This window comes from Eublepharis macularius, chromosome 1 (genome assembly GCF_028583425.1).
Source record: "Eublepharis macularius isolate TG4126 chromosome 1, MPM_Emac_v1.0, whole genome shotgun sequence".
Taxonomy (NCBI): Eukaryota; Metazoa; Chordata; class Lepidosauria; order Squamata; family Eublepharidae; genus Eublepharis; species Eublepharis macularius.
In genome coordinates this window covers 169807667-169826232 of record NC_072790.1, presented here as the reverse complement: position 1 = coordinate 169826232, position 18566 = coordinate 169807667, and the positions used below count along the sequence as shown (strand labels likewise).

The 18566-nt window shown below is 41.3% G+C and overlaps 1 protein-coding gene across 1 annotated transcript in view; it reads left to right on the top strand.

Moving 5' to 3' along the window:
• The window catches only part of MDGA1 (MAM domain containing glycosylphosphatidylinositol anchor 1), a 397523-nt gene extending 379994 nt beyond the window's left edge, over positions 1-17529 (top strand). The window contains exons 15-17 of the mRNA XM_054993181.1: positions 2802-2926; positions 14674-14782; positions 17028-17529. Of these exons, the coding sequence (XP_054849156.1) occupies positions 2802-2926; positions 14674-14782; positions 17028-17119 (326 nt within the window). The 3' untranslated portion in view covers positions 17120-17529. The remainder of the gene's footprint in view (positions 1-2801; positions 2927-14673; positions 14783-17027) is intronic.
• Positions 17530-18566: the final 1037 nt, after the last annotated feature.

Below are 18566 nucleotides of genomic sequence, written 5' to 3'. Positions count from 1 at the left end.
CACCAAAATCTGCAAATAAATACTGCTACCAACATAACACATTTTGACTGGGGGGGGGGGTAGTTTAGCGTGCATTATTTCACCCAAGGTTGTTTTTTAAAAAGATTGCAGCCACAGGGGCTGTAATTTAAACTGATGTGTGTGGAAAGGGGTTAACTCTTTTCCCCACTGAGGAAGGCGTGCAGAGGGGCAGAAGCTTGGGGGTGATAATTTTCAGCAGCAAAAGGGCTCAAGAAGAGTTGAATAGTTCCTCTCTCCACACACTTGTCTGCCTCTCTATATTAAATCCCCTGCATTTGCAATCTGTATTTTTATTTTTAAAAGCTAGAGTAACATCATGTAACATGTGGCTCCACTCTTAGCATAGTGGCTAAGCTACAGATAAGGAAATTCTTGATTCAAATCTCATTGGGCCCCAACCTCAAAGTTATCTTAAACAAGTCACTCTCTTTTTCTTTCTCTCTCTCTTTGTAAGGTGCTTTGAATATTGGAAAGCACCATATAACTGCATATTATTATTATTATTATTATTATTATTATTATGTTAACCTAATAATACATATTTTATTATCTAGCCTCCTTTTTAAATGGAGCACATTAGGGTCTGCTCATGTTAAAATGGATCCAGCAGCATTCAGTCTTTCAGAGTCTTCACTTTAGGAAACTCTTATTGAATCTATGAAAAAAATGAAACCTATAATATTTGTTTATAAATATTCAATGCCGTTTAATAAATATGATATGCAGAGTCTCAGGAATGAATGAAATAAGGAGTTAAATTGCCCACTATTGCCAAAGCAATGGGATAATGCTGTTACTTCTAGGAGGGATCTCAAGTTGTGACAATCAGCAAAAAAATATGTTTAGGGTATACTGGACACTACAGTGCCTTTCTAGTAAAAGACTAAGTACAGTGTCTAATTGCTGGTGCTGTAACTTACAGGGTGCATCTCTTAAGCAAAAGCTTTCAGTATATCCAGTTATTTGATCTTTTGGGGAGGAAGTTATTAATCACATTACTTTTGTATTAGAATACTCATTGATTTTTTAGGATGTTTATGTAACCTGGAGCTTAACCAGTGGTCAACGAAAATGGACCTTCCATGCCCTTACTGTAGCTAAAAGACTTATATTACAACACTTGATGGAAAAATGTCACCTCCTATAATTCAACAGATGGAGGGCCTTAAAACTTTACCTGTATTCATATTTGTGGATTATAGACTATGAGTGGACTTGATTTTAGATGGTTGGAAATCTTTTATGGATACTTATAGATTGCTCACTGTTGTCATATTTTATTTCCATTGTGTATGAAGTTTATTTTGTATTTTTTATTTTATACATTTCAAATAAATAAAATTTAAAAGTTCAATCAGAGAGTTTCTAGGCAAAAGCTCTAAAACAGCCTGCACCAGAACTATTTGGTTTCAATGAGATATTGATTTAAAAAGTGAAAGATAGTCTCGACATTTAGAAATAAAAAGTTTAAAAAGTACACTCCTGTCTTAAAACATGGTCCTGTCTTGGATGCTAACTTAGGCACAGGGCACAGGCTTTAAAACTTCATGTAAAAAACAGGTGTTCCAAGCCCCCCCCCCCCGCCCCCTTCCCACGTTTTCATTCAGGCATATTTAGTTCCTGAACTGACTGTGCTGGTGACAACAGTCAGATTTGCTGCATGGATCACACACCCTGTATGAAATCTTGCTGGCAATTTAAGAATTCTGGCTCATTCAGCTCATGTGACCTTGGGCCAATCTTTGTACATTTCCCATGGTGACCACGCAGGGAAACAAAGTTAATTAGCCATTCATATCAGGAAAATGGTGGAAACAAGGCAGGCAATACATTTTTCTCTTAGCGGGAGGATTCTCTGGAAAGTATCTTGTGGTAGAGGTCTTTGATTGGCTCATTAACTGCCTAGGACAGGGGCATAATAACTGTGGCTTGATTGAAGAGAAGGATTTGTACAAAGATGGTGACTGAGCTTTAATTCATATTTCTGTTGACCTTATCCAGTATGTATAAAGTGGGATGCAGCAGCCCTCCCTTTCAGCTTGATTTGCAAGCAATTCAAGACTATCTTATAGAATGCAATAGCTAATATAGCCTATCCAAATCTACGTTACATCTTGTTGGCACTGTAGCAGAACAAGGCTGACAGAGAATTAACTAGATTCAAGGCGATAGTCTGTAAGGAAGCTCGTTTAACCTTCTTTTAAAATTATGTTTGTCCTTCCAACCTTCCTTAATGAAAGGTATATCAATTTTGGAATATCTGGTGCTCTCAGTCATATGCTCACTTTGGTTGGAAGGGCCTGTGTGCAAAAGCAAGGCTTAGGCATCGTTGCAGAATGTCCACATGAAACCTTTACAACTTTGAGTACACCTTCCAAACAGGGTCACATAACATAACGTTTTTTTGCAGATGGTAAAGAAACTCAGAAATCTTATAACACCAAAAAAAAAAAAAGCATTCTGGGGTCTGAGAAGTCTCCTGTTGTTCAAGAGATGGAACATGACACTGATTAAACCTGAAATTACAGTATTGACTTGATATTCTCTGTGAGCAACAGGATCAGGGACTAATGTCAAAGTGGAATTTGGAGAACTATATGTAAAATAAACTTTTGGATATGTTCTATTCAATAAAGCAAACTTCATTTTCATTTAATATTTATTGTGATTCAAAGTTGTAATGATTTCATGTGGACACCCTGTAGATTGACCTGAGAGAAAGGAAGAGATTGCAGTGGAGAAGCAGTGTGACTTCAGTGTCTGGTGCTGCTCTCTTACAGGCTTCTTAAATCTCTGGGTTCACGTGAAGAATAAGCAGCCCACTCTAGCCTTGTCACTCAATGGGAACAGAGGAAATACCTGGCAACAAGCACATGTACCTATCAACCCTGCAGGACCTTTCCAGGTAAGCAGATGCTGGGGGCCCAGAAGACAAATTCCACCTCACATAGGTGTCTAGCAAAGCTCATGGCAAAATAGCTCCAAGGCTTCTTTATTCTTTAGAGGGTGAAGTAAAGAGACTAGTCAAAGGGTACATGCCAGCTTATTAACATGAAGGCTGTTTCCTTCTTGAATTATTACCTTAGTGTAAGGATGCTAGTGGTAAAATTTGCTCTTCAGCAGCAATCCTGTTATATTTCTTCTCTTATAGACTGTGAGACCTAGACAAATCTTTATACCCCACTACTAGTATAATAATAATAATATTAGATTTATATACCACCCTTCAGGATAACTTAATGCCCACTCAGAGCAGTTTACAAAGTATGTCATTATTATCTGCACAACAAAACACCCTGTGAGGTGGGTGGGGCTGAGAGAGCTCCAGAGAGCTGTGACTGACCCAAGGTCACCCGGCTGGCTTCAGGTGGAGGAGTGGGGAATCAAACCCGGCTCTCCAGATTAGAGTCCCACGCTCTTAACCACTACACCCAACCAGCTTCATGAAGGGACAAGCTAAATAAGTACATTAAATATTTGGGTTAAATAGTTGTTTCTTTCAACTGTAATATATGTTGCCATGTCAGTGATGAGTAGGTATATAGACATGTGTGACTAGGACCAGATGTTATAGGAGACACATAGCAGCCACCAAAAGCAACAGTCCTCCATCTCCTTTTCCTCTAGCAACTCATCATGACTGTGCTGTGAACTTCCCTGACAAGCAGGAAACAAGAGGAAATTTGTGGCATGATGATGGCACGTCATGCATTTTGCATTACAAGACAATATCAGGATTCACAAGGCTGCAGTTTTCGGTAGCAGCTGTGCATCTCCTGTAATATCTAATTCCAACATTGGAGCCATCCATGTAGCTATGTTAGCAGAGGGTCCCTTGTGACATTTGTTATTATTTATAATGGTTGCATATTAATAAAGGAATTAATTCTGGCTCTGATTTGCTGTAAAGTTGACTGTAGATATTATATTCTTTGCCTCATATAGCTGGCACTTTTTTTAAGTGGCCTTCCTTTTGTTCCTATGGCACACAGAAACTTTTCACAGGTATAGTGATAAGAGAAAGGGTAAACTTCACCTTCTGAATTGCTGTTTTAAAGGCGATGGAGCAGGATGGCAATCACATGTTGCTAGACATGTGCTGAGACAGCTCAGACTTTAGCAGCCATAGGCTGCTCTGCCGCTCTGCTAAGCCAAATGCTAGAATGCAATGAAGATAGCTGCCGGTCTGCAACAAGGCTCTGTGTGAATACTGTGGGATGACTAGGGCCGTTTCCAGACGGCTTACCGGCCCCCGGAACGTCGCGCCACATTGCGGGGAAAACGCGATATTTCGCGTTTTCCCCGCAACGTGGCGCGATGTTCCGGGGGCTGGTAAGCCGTCTGGAAACGGCCTAGGCTAGGTTTTTGATGGCTGTTTTATTTGTGAAGATACGATTCATAATTTTAAAGTTTCTTTTTGTTTTAAAAGCATGGCAACTTTGAGTTAGAATGGAGTTGGATAAATTTATGAATATTTACTTGTGACTGTGATAATTCAGATGATGTCCATTAAGATTAGGATACTCATAGGATATTAGGCATACAGACACCTCCCAGACTGCCACATCTACAGACAAGGTATTTTGGTAAAGCAAAGTTGTATCTAATAATAGTTTCTTGGACTAATTTGGTAAAGAGGTGTTTTTTTGTGCTCAGGATTTGACTTAAGTTGCAACTTTGCAACCCAGATACTGAAATCATGCCTTTAAATACCTCACAGACAAAGCAACAGCAGCTTTTATTATTCTATGGACAAAGCTGCATTACAGACTTAAACTGTTTGCCAGCTGTTTGAATGCACAAATCTGGCAAGGAGCTGTTACCCAATAGGAGATCTCCTTAATTAGTTGGGGGAATTAGCATTAAGGAGGCAGCAAGTCAGGGTAACTAGGATTTTCCACCTATGTCTATGGGGATTATTCCCTTAGAGAACTCTCAAATGAATCAGGCAGATGTTCAACAAGAAAGGTTTTTTAATTAAAGGAAAATAAAAGGCAAATGTACAGGAAATCACACACCCAGCACACATACAAGGCTAACTAGAAATATCAAGGAGGAAAGTGGGAGAAAGCCATTAAGGAGGGTGATAATTACCAGTCTCGAAAATGGGAGGGGTCCTCAGAGGCAGCTGCAAAAATTTCCAGCATTTCACAGTGAGGAGAAGAGTCTCAAATGAGCTTGAGGGTAGGTATATGAATCCAGAACACACATGCAGAGCACGTGGCTGGGAAAGCCCAGTTATAGAGCAAAAAGTATCCTGAGGCAAAACGGGCATCTTGCTCCCAAAAACAATAACTTAATGGTTTCTCTGGAGGTAAGACAATGTTGGGAGAGGCTTGATATGATATTCAGGTGTGCTGAATAGCTTTGATTGGGGTAAATGGGTGAGGGGAAGTAAAGGAAAGCACTGATTAAATTAGGCAAGGAGTTTTCTCAGGAAGCCTCATTATTTCTGCATCTCTCCAGAGTGTGGAGGGATAGTCAGTCACCCACCTCTGACTTATGTCCTAGTAACTTTTCAGTTCTCCTACCTGGCTGTATCCTCTCTGGGCCAGGCAATGCCTTGGACTTATGGCATATGAGGAAAGGGTTTATGATATTCCATTCATAAACTATCCTTTTGGCATGAAGAGGGAATCTGACTGCTAACAGAGCAGGACTGGGTCACCTGGAGGCTGCAGTGATGTCAAGGGGTAGAACCCATATACCCAGAGATGGAACTGAGGCATTTAGGGTAAAATAATGGGCAGAGCCACCAGAGAATATTAGTTTATCTAAGGTGTACAGCTGTCTCTGCCCTCTCACTCCCCTCTTTTAGGCTGAGGAGATATCAAGAATGAAAGAAAACAGAGATAGCTGTGGTATTTAGAGAAGCTGCTTTTGAGGCCCCAAAAATTCTCAGCACCCTTGGCAAAGTAAAATTCTTAAGATGTGGTTGGGGATTGATGGTAGCTTGGCTGTTATAAAACCTTTATGTTTGTAGCATTAATAGACTTGGTATAGACTGTACTGGGCTTCACTAACCTCCTGGTAAGTCCCAAAGATCACGCAATATTACAATTGATCTCCAGACTACAGAGATCAGTTCTCTTGGAGAAAATGGCTGCTTTGAAGAGTGAGCTTTATGTAGGGTTGCCAGGTCCCATTACCCTTCCGGTGAGGGAGAGGGACCTGGCATTCACCTTTCTTGGCGAGTTTGCACATGCACAAAGCGCATACATGCTCCCAGGGCAGCGCAATGATGTCACTTCCCGGAAGTAATGTCATCACACAGGGCCTGGGAGCACTCCTATGCATGGCAAAAGGCCAATCAGGGCCCCAAAAGGTCCAACTTGGGGTCCAAATAGGCCTGCCATGGGACCATGCCCGGGAGACCTGTTCTCCTGCCTCCCCCCCCCCCCCCCAGCCAGGTAAGTAGAGGAGAGAGATGGAGAGCGGGAGCAGGGGATCCCCCACCCCCACTGGGGGATGTAGCAGCCCTAAATTTATGGCATTATACTCAGCTGAAGTCCCTCATTCCCCAAACCCTGGCTTTCCCAGGCTCTACCCCCAAATCTCAAAAGAATTTCCTAACCTAGTGTTGGCAATCCTAGGCAGCACATATTTATTACCTTGTACTTGGTTATGCTCACAACAACCCACAAATGGTTTTTCTGGGAAGGTTTTTTTCCCAATCTGTTTATTTAATTGGTGGGGGGATTACTTACAATAATAAAGAAAAAATATTCTTACAACTGTTTCCCATATATAAATTACAATAATTGGAACAATACTAATACCATCAACAATTAATGTAACTCCTATCTTATAAATAAGGTGTTTATTGAAAGCTAAATTCTAAAATGCCTCAGAATATCAGTGCTTCCATAGGAACACTCTGATTAGAAGATCTCTTCCAGTATTGTAAAAACAGTTTCAACGAGATTTTATAGCAAATATTATACCCTACATTTTATTTTCTTTGTTCAGTGAATGATTTCTTACGTCTATACACGGCATGGCTGTGCCCATTTGCTTTGTTTTTACTTAGCTCTGAAGTGCATAGCATGCTTTGGGGTGCCATAAAATAATAATCTAGTTACTTGTGAATGTGCAGTTCACCACTTGTAGCTCAGTTATTGCTGTGCTCCTAATGACAGCAGGGATGGGCAACTAATTTGTTATCATTCACTTGCTATGAGCCTACTCCAGCACACACATTGGTTTGACTCACAACTTGGGCATGGGTCTCCACTGCTGCATTAAATGTTTCTGAATTCTGGACCATTTAGACTTGACAGTGATTGTAACATGAACAATACAAAGTCTGATGACAATACAAAGTCTGATGAAGTCTTGTTTTTTCAAGAGCGTGTTATCTTTGCCATTTGGAGATGTGCCATGAGGTTTATACAGTTCAGTGACAGTTTTTTCCTTGTATCTGCCCTATTTATTGGAGATGAACCTGGAGTATTTCCATACAGTAACAGTCCCATAAACACATTTGAGCTGCTGCTTCACTCTCCCACATGACTTCTCAGTGGCCATAATGCAATATGCAGTTTGCACATAATAGGGGATTTATGTCACAAACAATATCCTATATGTGCCAGACAGCAATAACAATAGCACCATGGGGAAGGGGGACATTGCATTTTCCCAGGTACAAAATATTAAATTTAGCCAATGGAATATGCCTGTAACAGATACACTGTCTTGTGGGAAGAGATGCCAAGTGTTCACAGCAAAGTGGGGAATCAATTTCTTCCGCAAAACATGTCCTTATTGTACAGTAAGGCACCCCAGCTTGAAAAATCTAAATACTATTTTCACATTTCTCACTCTTGCTCCCCGTGACAGTATTACACTTCCCTTAGTACAAAGCAGTGGTAAATGAATCAGTATTGATTGGGAATGGCTCACATAGAGACAAATCCCTTTTCCGTCTTACAGGCAGCAATCCTAAAACAGTCTTAGGATTGCTCCCATTTTATTCCATCAGGCTTACTCTCAGGAAGTCATCTTAGCCACAGTCTCTGATTTCATCATGTGAGAAGCAAGAGAGTTGAACATCTGATTGTGAATGCCTGGATGGTGGTCATAGGCTTTATAGTGCAGGGCTTTATATCATGAGAGCACAGATAGTTGCTGGCTGATAACCTTCTCTTGCATAATGTGACATGATGCAGAAGTTGGCTTTGCTCCTTAGGGAATAGGAGGTGACTGAGGCTGTGCCCTGAGCTGCCCCTTAAATCTTGTAACCATGGGAACAGCATGAGTGGCATGGGCTAATGAAGCTGTGAGTGTTGGGCTTTGAGGATAAAGGAAACCCTTATGATTTCAGCATCAGGTGGACAGAGTACGGAGCATTACTGCAGCTTTCTAGAACTGGGACAGAGATGTTTGAGCACTGGAGCAAGCATCCCTGCCTCCCTCCTCGCTTAGCCTGTGTTTTGGTGATCCTGCTCATGTCTTAAGAGAGAGGGCAGAAAACAATATAAAAATATTCTATTAAATTAAGAATGCATGAACACATACATAGAAATACATGTTTCCCTGTTTAAATCTAGAAAACCAGTTCCCAGGTTTTTTTAAAAAAGGTTTCAATCTTTTACCTTTTAAAAAAAGGTTTCAATAGTTACACCCTCCTTTCCTCTAGGCTCAGCCTACTTTGCATGATTGTTATAAGGATAAAATAGAAAATCACATCCATCATCCAGAGCAAACTGGAGGAACGGCAAAATAAAAAAATAAGCACTCTGAAGAGATGAATCCAGAATGCAGAGGAGTTAGCCATGTTAGTCTGCAGTAGCAAAATAGCAAAGAGTCTAGTAGCACATTTAAGACTAACCAACTTTATTGTAGCATAAGCTTTCGAAAGCCACAGCCATTAGTTTATCCAGAATGCAGCAACCTTCATTCTGCATCATATGGCAAGAGGTGTTTTTCCACAGTTGCTGAGGGAGAGGGTCACGTCATGCATCAATAGAGTTGGCATGAAAACAGGTGTGTTTCTTTGCTTTCCCTTGATATCATCTCTTTTCTCATTAATCTTTTGATTTAATCTGCATTCTATTCCATTTTCCCCGTCTTCCTCATGTCCAGGTCAACTTTTGGGTATCTTTGCTTTCGTGTGTCCCTCTTGCCTGCCCCAGCATTCTTCTTACACTTACAGAATCTTTACCTACTTACAGATTTCCGTGGCCATACAGAGGACAAAGCAAAATTAAAACAAACATACAGAAAGACAAATTGGTGAGGGGTAGTTTTGAAAATTAAAACATTTCCTTGCTGCATATTTACATGAACATTTGCATGTGTAACTGAATAAAATAATAATTTACTTATATGTAATAAATGAGATCACAACATGAAAGTATATGCTGTGTTTTGTGATCATACTGTGGGAATGCAATAAATCGCTGTACTCACAGGAGCTGCTGAATGTAACACTCTGCTTTATTCTCAACCAACACAAAACTAACACAGAAAAGGAAAGTAAGAAAGAGAACATTCTAGGGGAATAATCAGGTTCCAATTAACTCTTTACTATCCATTTTACTACATACCTCTCCCTTTAAGTTTAACGTTCTAGGGGAATAATCAGGTTCCAATTAACTCTTTACTATCCATTTTACTACATACCTCTCCCTTTAAGTTTTTTTCCCTTCTTTAGTAATCATCCGAATATAGTCTTTAAAATATCTATGAGGTATTCTTGCTCTCACTGGATAGCAGTGTGCTTCCACTGCATCATTATCCCTGGGTGGGGAAAGGTCAGTTTCTGCAGAAGCTTCCCTAATTGGTGGCCTGGAAGGAGGCATCAAATTACAGTGGGTATCAATTTCTGAAAAGCCACAGAGACTCTCATTTCCTGGGCATTCCTGTTCCTCTCCCCCTTTTTCTGACTCTTGCACACCAGTTCTCCTGTAGGTGTGGTCTTAATGCTGCCTGATGACTCAGCCATCAGGTAAACCAATCAATAAAAGATAGAGGCTCTGTCTGTGCTTGAATTCTACTGGGTATCTAGACAGGTTGAGAGGTACTAAAACTCTTGGTATAGAACTGTTCCTGTTCTCCCAAGTCTCTATCTTTAGCATGGTAATCATGGTTACTTTTTTGAAGTCCGTTTTTTTTTGCACTTCCTTTTCTATTTTGAGATACATTAAATCCTAGTGGGTCCATACCCATCTTCCCATCAACAACTGGGCTAGACTCACCCCTGTGGTGGTCTGGGAGGTGAGTCTGTATTTCAAGAGAAATCGAGCCAGCCTGGTCTCCAAAGTCCCAGAAGTTATCTTTTTGCAGCCTCCTAGTTAGCTTAGATGGGAGACCAATATATAGTGCATTACAATAGTCAAGTTTGGATATTACCATAGCATGGATCCAGGTGGCCAGGTCGGCTGTGTCAAGATAAGACATTTTCCAGGCTAGAGTGAGATTGTAGTAAGCATTTTTTTGCAGCTGCCTTAACTTGCTTTTCTAGTAGTAGCGCTGGATCCAGTATAACCCCTAGGCTCTTAACCGAGTCTACAAGGGTCAAACGAACACCATCAAAGGTGGGGAGTACGTTTTTCAAGATCTCTGACTTCCCAACAAGCATCACTTTATTTTCATTAAAGAGTCCAATTAATGATTTATGATCTGTGACAATTGTGAATTGTTTCCAGTACAGATACTGATCATTTTTTTTTACACGAAAGATCATGGGTAGGCCCTCTTTCTCCAATTGTGAATAACCTCACTCAGCTTTATTGAGTGACCTTGAAGAATATGCTAGAGACCGTTCTTCATTACTTCCCTTATTGTGTGGCAATACAGCCTCCAAGCCATAAAATGAAGCATCACAAAAAAAAGATCAATTCCTTTGTAGGGTCAAAATGGACCAGTAGAACTGAAGATTTCAGCAGCTTGTTAGATTTTTGAAAGGCTTCTTCTTGCCTCTGTCCCCAGCACCAGACAGTCTCAAGAGGAAATGTAAGAGTTCCAAGTGGGCTGATAATAATTCAGCATCCCCGAATTGGCTCTCGGTTCTGTTGTATTTTGTGGTCCTGAGGCCTTTTCAATAGCCATTCGTTTATCAGCCAGAGGCTGCACCCCTTGTTTGTTAATTTTATATCCCAAATACTGTACTTCAGATTTCATCAAAAAGCATTTGTTCTGTCTTAAGTGCAGGCCAGATTCCTTTAATTTTTGAAGTACAAGCGCAAGCATCGAAAGGTGTTGTTTATCATCTGGCCCCGTGATAAAGATATCATGAATTCTAACCACTACCCCAGGAATCTCCTTCAACAAATGTTCGATAGCTCTCTGAAATATGCCCAGGGCTGAGGAAATGCCATAGGGTAGTCGGTTGTATTGGTGTAAGCTTTTATGAGTATTTATGGTGATGAATTTCTTGCAATCCTCTTCCAGTTTCGTGTGTTGGTAGGCTTGGGATATGTCCAACTTGCTAAAATGTTGACCTCCTCCCAGCATAGCCAGTAGGTCCTTAGTAGAGATGGGCACGAACAGCAATACAAATTTAAAAATCCACAAACAACCCAATCTGCTGTTCGCGAACAAGCTGTTCGTGAGGCCCCATTGTAAATGAACAGGTGGTCGTTGAAAGCCTTGTTCATTGCTGTTCGTCTTGCTGTTTGTCAAGCCAGACAGTCTGGCACCTGCAATCAATTCCCTCGGCAACTTAGGCAGGGATTGTCTGAACTCTGTCTGAACTCCTGCTGTTGCCTTGGAAACCCCAATCTAAGCCCAATTTAACTTGATAGGCAGGTCTTCCTTTCAAGTGTGGAGCTCCAAATTTGTTACAACAAGGGAGCAAAGACCAGGGGGGAGGGGGGCTCCCAGTTCTGACTTTGCAGACAGTGGAGAGACAGTTGCTGTTGGCATTTTGATAGAGAGAGTGCATTGGAGAATTTTCTTTGTGTGTGGTGGGATAGGGATCTACCCCTTCAAGTTCCAGGGCTGCTGCCAGGCTCTGGGCCAAGCTATTATTTATTACTGGTACCTTTCCTGGTGCCTGCTCAGGTTTCTGGGAATGGTGCAATAGGGATCTTGACTTGGACAATGGCTGGAGGAGAGCCTGCTGGCCCCCACAAACAGCCAACCACGAACATGTTCATGAACAGGGTCATGTTCATGGTTGTTAGCGAGTCCCTGTTCATGGATGGCAACGAACAACGAACATCATGTTCGGGGTTTTTTTCTGTTCGTGCCCATCTCTAATCCTTAGTACGTGGAATTGGGTAGTTGTCTAATTTTGAGGCTTGATTTACCGTAATTTTATAGTCCCTACAAATATGAATGGTTTTATCTGGTCTGGCTACAGGGACTATGGTAGTTGCCCACTCTGAAAACTGTACAGGAGAGATGATGCCTTCCTTCTCCAGCCTGTCCAGTTCCGTCTCAGTTTTGTCCCAGATAGCACATGAAGCAGGCCTAGGTTTAAAATATTTTGTTTGAGTCCCCTCCTTTATATCTAGCTTTAACACCTTTTAAGTCCCCAGTCCCTTTTGGAACACTGCTGGATGACCTCTCAGGACTTTTTGTACTGCTGGCATTCCCTTCAAGTCCAGTGGACATATTTCTTCCCAGTCTAATCTCAGTTCTTTTAACCAGTTCCTGCCCAGTAAATTTAGTCTATCACCCTTTATTTCTACAGCCTGTAGATCTCGCTGTTGTCATTTCTAATTCATTGGGACCCACACTGATCCTACTACCGGAATATTCTCCCCAATGTATGTCTGCAATTTTATTTTTGCTTTTTCCAGAGCCTTGGAGCCTATTTTGCTCTGTTGATGTCTTTTCATTAATCACAATCACTGAAGTCCCTGTATCTATCTCCATGCATACAGGTTCATTATTCAGTTCCACAGTGACTGTATAGGGTTCTACTCTTTTAGCCTTTATAGAATACATTGTGTGGACAAGGGCTTTTTCCCTCTCTCCCTTTTCCAAATAGCAAGCTTCCAACTTCTTTTCTTTGTCTTTAGGAGGATGTCTCTCTCTCTCTCTCTCTCTCTCTCTCTCTCTCTCTCTCTCTCTCTCTCTCTGGGCCTCGCTGCACTCACTGATAACTGCCTCTACATTTTCTGGCTAAATGTCCCACTTTTAAGCATTTGTGGCACTGAGATCCTTTATGTAAACAAACCAAGGCCAAGTGACTTCCTCCACACCTGAAACAAAGTGAAACATCCATCTAGGGCTGGAGTCGTTTGCTTCTGGCTTTGGATTTTATTTAAGGGGTTCACCTGAACGTCCTTGCTGTCTAGATGTAAATACTTAACTTTTTTCACTGCTGCCTCCATGGCTGTCGCCAGATCTACAGTTTTGGCCCAAGTCAGGTACCCTTCTGACAATAACTTCCTTTGTATTTTTTTCATCTTGTACTCCATACATAAATCTATCTCTTAACATATCCTTCAAAACATTTCTAAATGTTTTGTGTAAGAAAGTGCAGGAAAGTGTGAGAACACACTTCCCGCAGACCCCCAAAAGGTGCCAACAAAATGGATGCCAAACAGCCTGCTAGCATTTTGAAATCAGAGACATGTAAAATGAAGGGGGGAAGCTAGCAGTGTTCAGTGAGTAGGCCGTCCCTTTAGGGATGTCTAGAAATGGCCATAGATCCTCTTTCTTTCCTCATTCGATTATGGAATTTAAAACATTCCACAAGGACATTAGGTTTAGGAGTGTAATGTTCAGTCAAAACCTTTTGCAAATCTGTTAAACTTTTGTCTCCAGGCTTCTCAGGATGCAATAGGCCTTACAAGAGTGCATAGGTTTTGCTACCACAGATACTGAGAAATACTGCTTTCTGTTTAGCTGCATCTGTAATTTCATTTGCCTGAAAATAGTGTCCCAGTCCTCTGCCAATTGCTGTCAATCCTCTTCTTCTAGATTAAATACCCCAATTTTTCCATACAAGGCCATGCTTAGAATCCCACCTCATTGCCAATTTTGTGATCACTGTATGGTAATGCAATAAATTGCTGTACTCACAGGAGCTGCTGAATGTAACACTGCTTTATTCTCAACCAACAACGAACTAATACAGAAAACGACAGTCTAGGGGGCAGAGTTTTCCTCCAGCTCATAATCAGGTTCCAATTAACTCTTTACTGTCCATTTTACTACACTATGAAGTGCTTTCATACATGTTGGATAATGCACTTTCAATGCACTTTTCTAATCATTTGCAACTGGATTCTCTAGGTGAGAGTCTTCTTGAAGAACTCTGGGAATTGTAGTTTGGTGAGGTGAGGGGCTAAGAATTTCTAACAGAATTCTTTGTATCTCACCAACCTATAGTCACCAGGATTCTTCCTGGGAAGCTGTACCAGTTAAAGTGATATAAAATCAATATATGTTTGTAGTGTCCTCTTTGTGTGTTTTTGTAGAGTCCTCTTGTGTGTTTTTTCAGTTTGAAGATGCCAAATGGATCATCAGCCTAAGACCTTGTTCTCAGTTGATAATAGAGATCATGATGGGACACAGTGGGCACAATAGGACCAAAGACAATTTTGTTTGCTTTCTCTCTGCAGTCATTTGTTTTACCTGTATAAGCATCTGTAGACACTGCCATATCTTAAGGGAACCCAGCCAGTGTAGGTGGGTGAGATCCTTAGATTAACCCTCAAGATCCTTTCCGACTCTGATGTTCTCTACCTGCAGATCATCTTTGAAGGTGTCTGTGGCACAGGCTTCGAGGGAGATATTGCCATTGATGATGTTGCCCTCAAAAGGGGAGATTGTCCAAGGAAGCCAGTTGTCCCAAATAAAGGTGAGTGGTTATGCTTAGTGTACTATATGCTCATATCACCCATAAATTGAGGAAGAATTTGCCTGTTGACAGGACAGGGTGTGTATGTTTATTGCATCTCCACGTAGAATTCTGACTGTGGGTCATTATTGATTTAAGGTCTAACTAGTTGAGAGAACAGGCGATCTGAACTGGATATCCCACTTTTTAAAGTTCAGAGCAGCTATGGAGTGGGTTGTGAGTTTTGGGGAGGTGTTTAGAACTTTCCCAGTGTGATGTTTCCCTAATCGAAATCCTCCCACTTCATCAAGCAGCTATTTGCCGAGCAAACTTGTATGGAACAAACAGCAGCTTTGTGATTTAGGGAACCAGCACAGTGGGGGGAAGCATTGCCTTCTCAACCCATTCCATATTCCCACTACAACACAGTTTCTTTGAACCTTAAAAGAACATTTGGGAGAGCCAATCACAGATCTCTGCTGTCTTACCTAAGGCCTGTCTCAAATTGCAGTAGTTTGTAAGGAAGATGGAGAAGTCTTGGCAGAGCAAGGACTGGGGGCTGAGGAAGTCATGCAATCTCCAGGTTTTGACCATTTTGCCACATGTAATGTGTGTATGAAGTGCCGTCAAGTCGCCACTGACTTATGGCGACCCCTGCTGGGACCTTCAAGGCAAGTGAGAAGCAGAGGTGGTTTACCATTGCCTTCCTCTGCAGAGTCGCCCTGGGTGGTCTCCCATCCAAGTACCAACCCTGCTTAGCTTCCGAGATCTAACGAGATCAGTCTATACCATGCTGCCTTCCCTGTCACATATAATACTGTTGCTCAAAACTTTTGCTACATTAATTAACTAAAGTAGTTGTTCTTTAGAATCTTCATCTGCTGTGAGACAGGACAGGAAGGTAATAATTACAGCAATAGTTACAGGACACAGTACAGAACAGTTCTTTCATTATTACAAACGTGTATTAATTTGCTTAATGTACAGACTGAGGTTGAGAGACCTCTTCTTAAATTGCAGAGAAAACGTTCTTCTGTGTGTGTGTGTGTGTGTGTGTGTGTGTGTGTGTGTCTGCCTGTCTGTGTCTGTGTCTGTGTAATACATATCTGAAATTAGCCCTGTGGGGAAAATCACAAAACTACCCATACCATGCCAGAGAGAAGACTACTTTTCATTAACATTCACTGAGATATAATAAGTCATATATAGATCACTGCTTGATATTATATGCATTCTTACATGCTGTTATTTGACCTTATATTTGACTATGGCAATCCACTCTTCCTAATAATTTACTATTTAAAAATTACAATTAAAGAACAGTTTAAAATTATTTACACATAACAATACATTAAAACCAGCATGCTCCATTGTATTATTTATACCAGAACCATCGCCAATTACTCAGTGTTTTTGGAGATGATATGCCCAATAGGAATTCTTTCAAGTTAAATAAGGGCAGGACCATGGTAGAAAGAAGTCACTCAGACGTCTGATAAAGTGTCCTCGAAGAAAATTGGGAAGTTTTATAAGTGTGCTTAATTCTTTCATTGTTGAGCATATAGTTTTATAATATAACTCTTTGCATAGTATGATCCATTGCCATGGTCCATCCTGTTTTTTATATCATTGCTTCAGTTCAGTCCGTGACAGGAGTAACCAAACTGTGGCTTGGGAGCCGCATGTAGCTCTTCTAGACATATTGTGCAGCTCCCGGAGGTTTCTCAGCATCGCCGTGACCATACAGCTTATTTTAGTTTAGTTTATTTCCTTCCCTCCCGTTCTTTCTTTCTTTCTTTCTTTCTTTCTTTCTTTCTTTCTTTCTTTCTTTCTTTCTTTCTTTCTTTCTTTCTTTCTTTCTTTCTTTCTTTCTGACTTGGAAAATACCTGGGGACTTAGGGGGTGGAGCCATACTTTGGGGGTGGTGCCCGGCAAAGATGTGACATCACTTTTGTGATGTCACTTCCAGGTCAAAGGTTAGGTGATGGCTCTTCCCAAGCTCCACCCACTTCTGATTATGTCTCTTCTAGCATAATGCACCCAAAACCCCATCTCTTCCTGTGATGTCACTTTCAGGACACTCTCCCAAACCCGCCTCTTCCTCTAAAGTCACATCACTGCGTTATATCTTGCAGCTCCCGAATATTTGATGTTTATTCTGTGTAGCTCTTACATTAAGCAAGTTTGGCAACCCCTGGTCCATGACGACATTGCAATACAGGCCAGTTTTCCATGTCTAATTCTTTTTTCTTTCTTTGTCCTACAGCAGTTGCCCTTCCGGGGAATGGCGCCCTCACCCTACACATATCTCCCCACTATGGGCTGCTGACTTTCTTCCTTTATGTGCTGCTCAGATGATGACAAGTGATGGTTCCTGTCTTCTAACCGAGACATTCCTCCTCCTTTCCTATTTGGTCACCTCTGCTCCTCTTCCTCCCCCTCCTCACTGGCACACCAAAGTGTCCATAAGTTACCAAAGACTAACCAGCATGACCACGCAAAAGGGATCCAGCTCAGAGCCTGAAGGATTCCTGGAGGAAGTCATAATGTGTGAGAACAACAATAACAAAAAGAATAGAATTTAAAAAGTACAAGAGACAGAGAAAGTGGGAGGAAACAATCGAAAGAAGAGATACAAACGCTGGATTGAAAGGCAAAGATGAGAATGGGAAAAATATTTAAAGAATGAATGAAGTGAAAAAAGCCACATTTCCCTTGGGAACAGTGGATGGGACTTCCTCAGGGAAGTGGGAACTTTGTTTTAAACAAAAACAATATATTAAAGCACAAATTTCTACCAGAACTGTTACCTTCTTTACTGTGGAGCCACGGTTTAGGAGACTTTCTAGCACAGAGCTCCTCTTCTGGATATCTGTGCTATTACTTTCCTGGCTGTCTCTGGCTACAATCTGCTGCAGCACCACCTCACCCTTCCAAAATAGCATCCCACTTGTCTTCATTTGGGGGCTACCCCTTCCCTAGTGCTGGTGACCATAGAACCTTGCCCCCCTACCTCCACTGCATGTGCTTCAGAGTATCCATGTGCATTGTCAAGATTATCATGTATTTACTAGTCCATGTGCAATTTGCTTTGGCCCATCCATCACACCTTTATGCCACCAACTTCAGCTCAAGGAACAAAGCAGAGGAACAGATGGTTGTGGGGATGGATGGAAAAATCTGGGGCAGGCATTAGCTGCTGGATCAGCTGTTAACCCCTTCCCCCATGTTTTTTGTTTTTGCCTCCTCAAGCTCCTCAGATCTCTTCCTTTGCTCTTATTTCTTTCCACCACCATGGAAGCAAGCTATCAATCCAACACAGGGACTGGAAAGGAGTGCCTTTGGGTTGGGAACTAAGGTAGGGTGAATGTTGACATTGAGTAAGTCAGTGTCAAAGCATGAGCTACAGAAACCTTGAGGCAGAGATCTTCTCTCGGTGTTTGTTTTGTTTTCTCTCCAATTCCCCAGACACAGGGTGAGGGTTTTTTTTTAATCAGAGAGGAACTTGCTTTTATCTTCTTCTAAGACTTACCCAACTCATCCCTCATGACATCTGAAATTGCAATTGTTGCTTGTTAACTGCATATTTACCTTGGCACATTATTAGTAATGGAGTGTGGATGTCATAGTGTTTGGTTTAGTATTAAAGGATGAGACAGCTGTATATCAGTTTACTATTATAAAATAGGAGAGACAGGGAACCCTCCAGTGAGGACTGGGGAAAACAGACTGTCAAAAAGGAATATGGTCACAGGGAAAAGGAATGCAGATACAGTCTAAATTTCATTTTGGAAATCCATGCTAC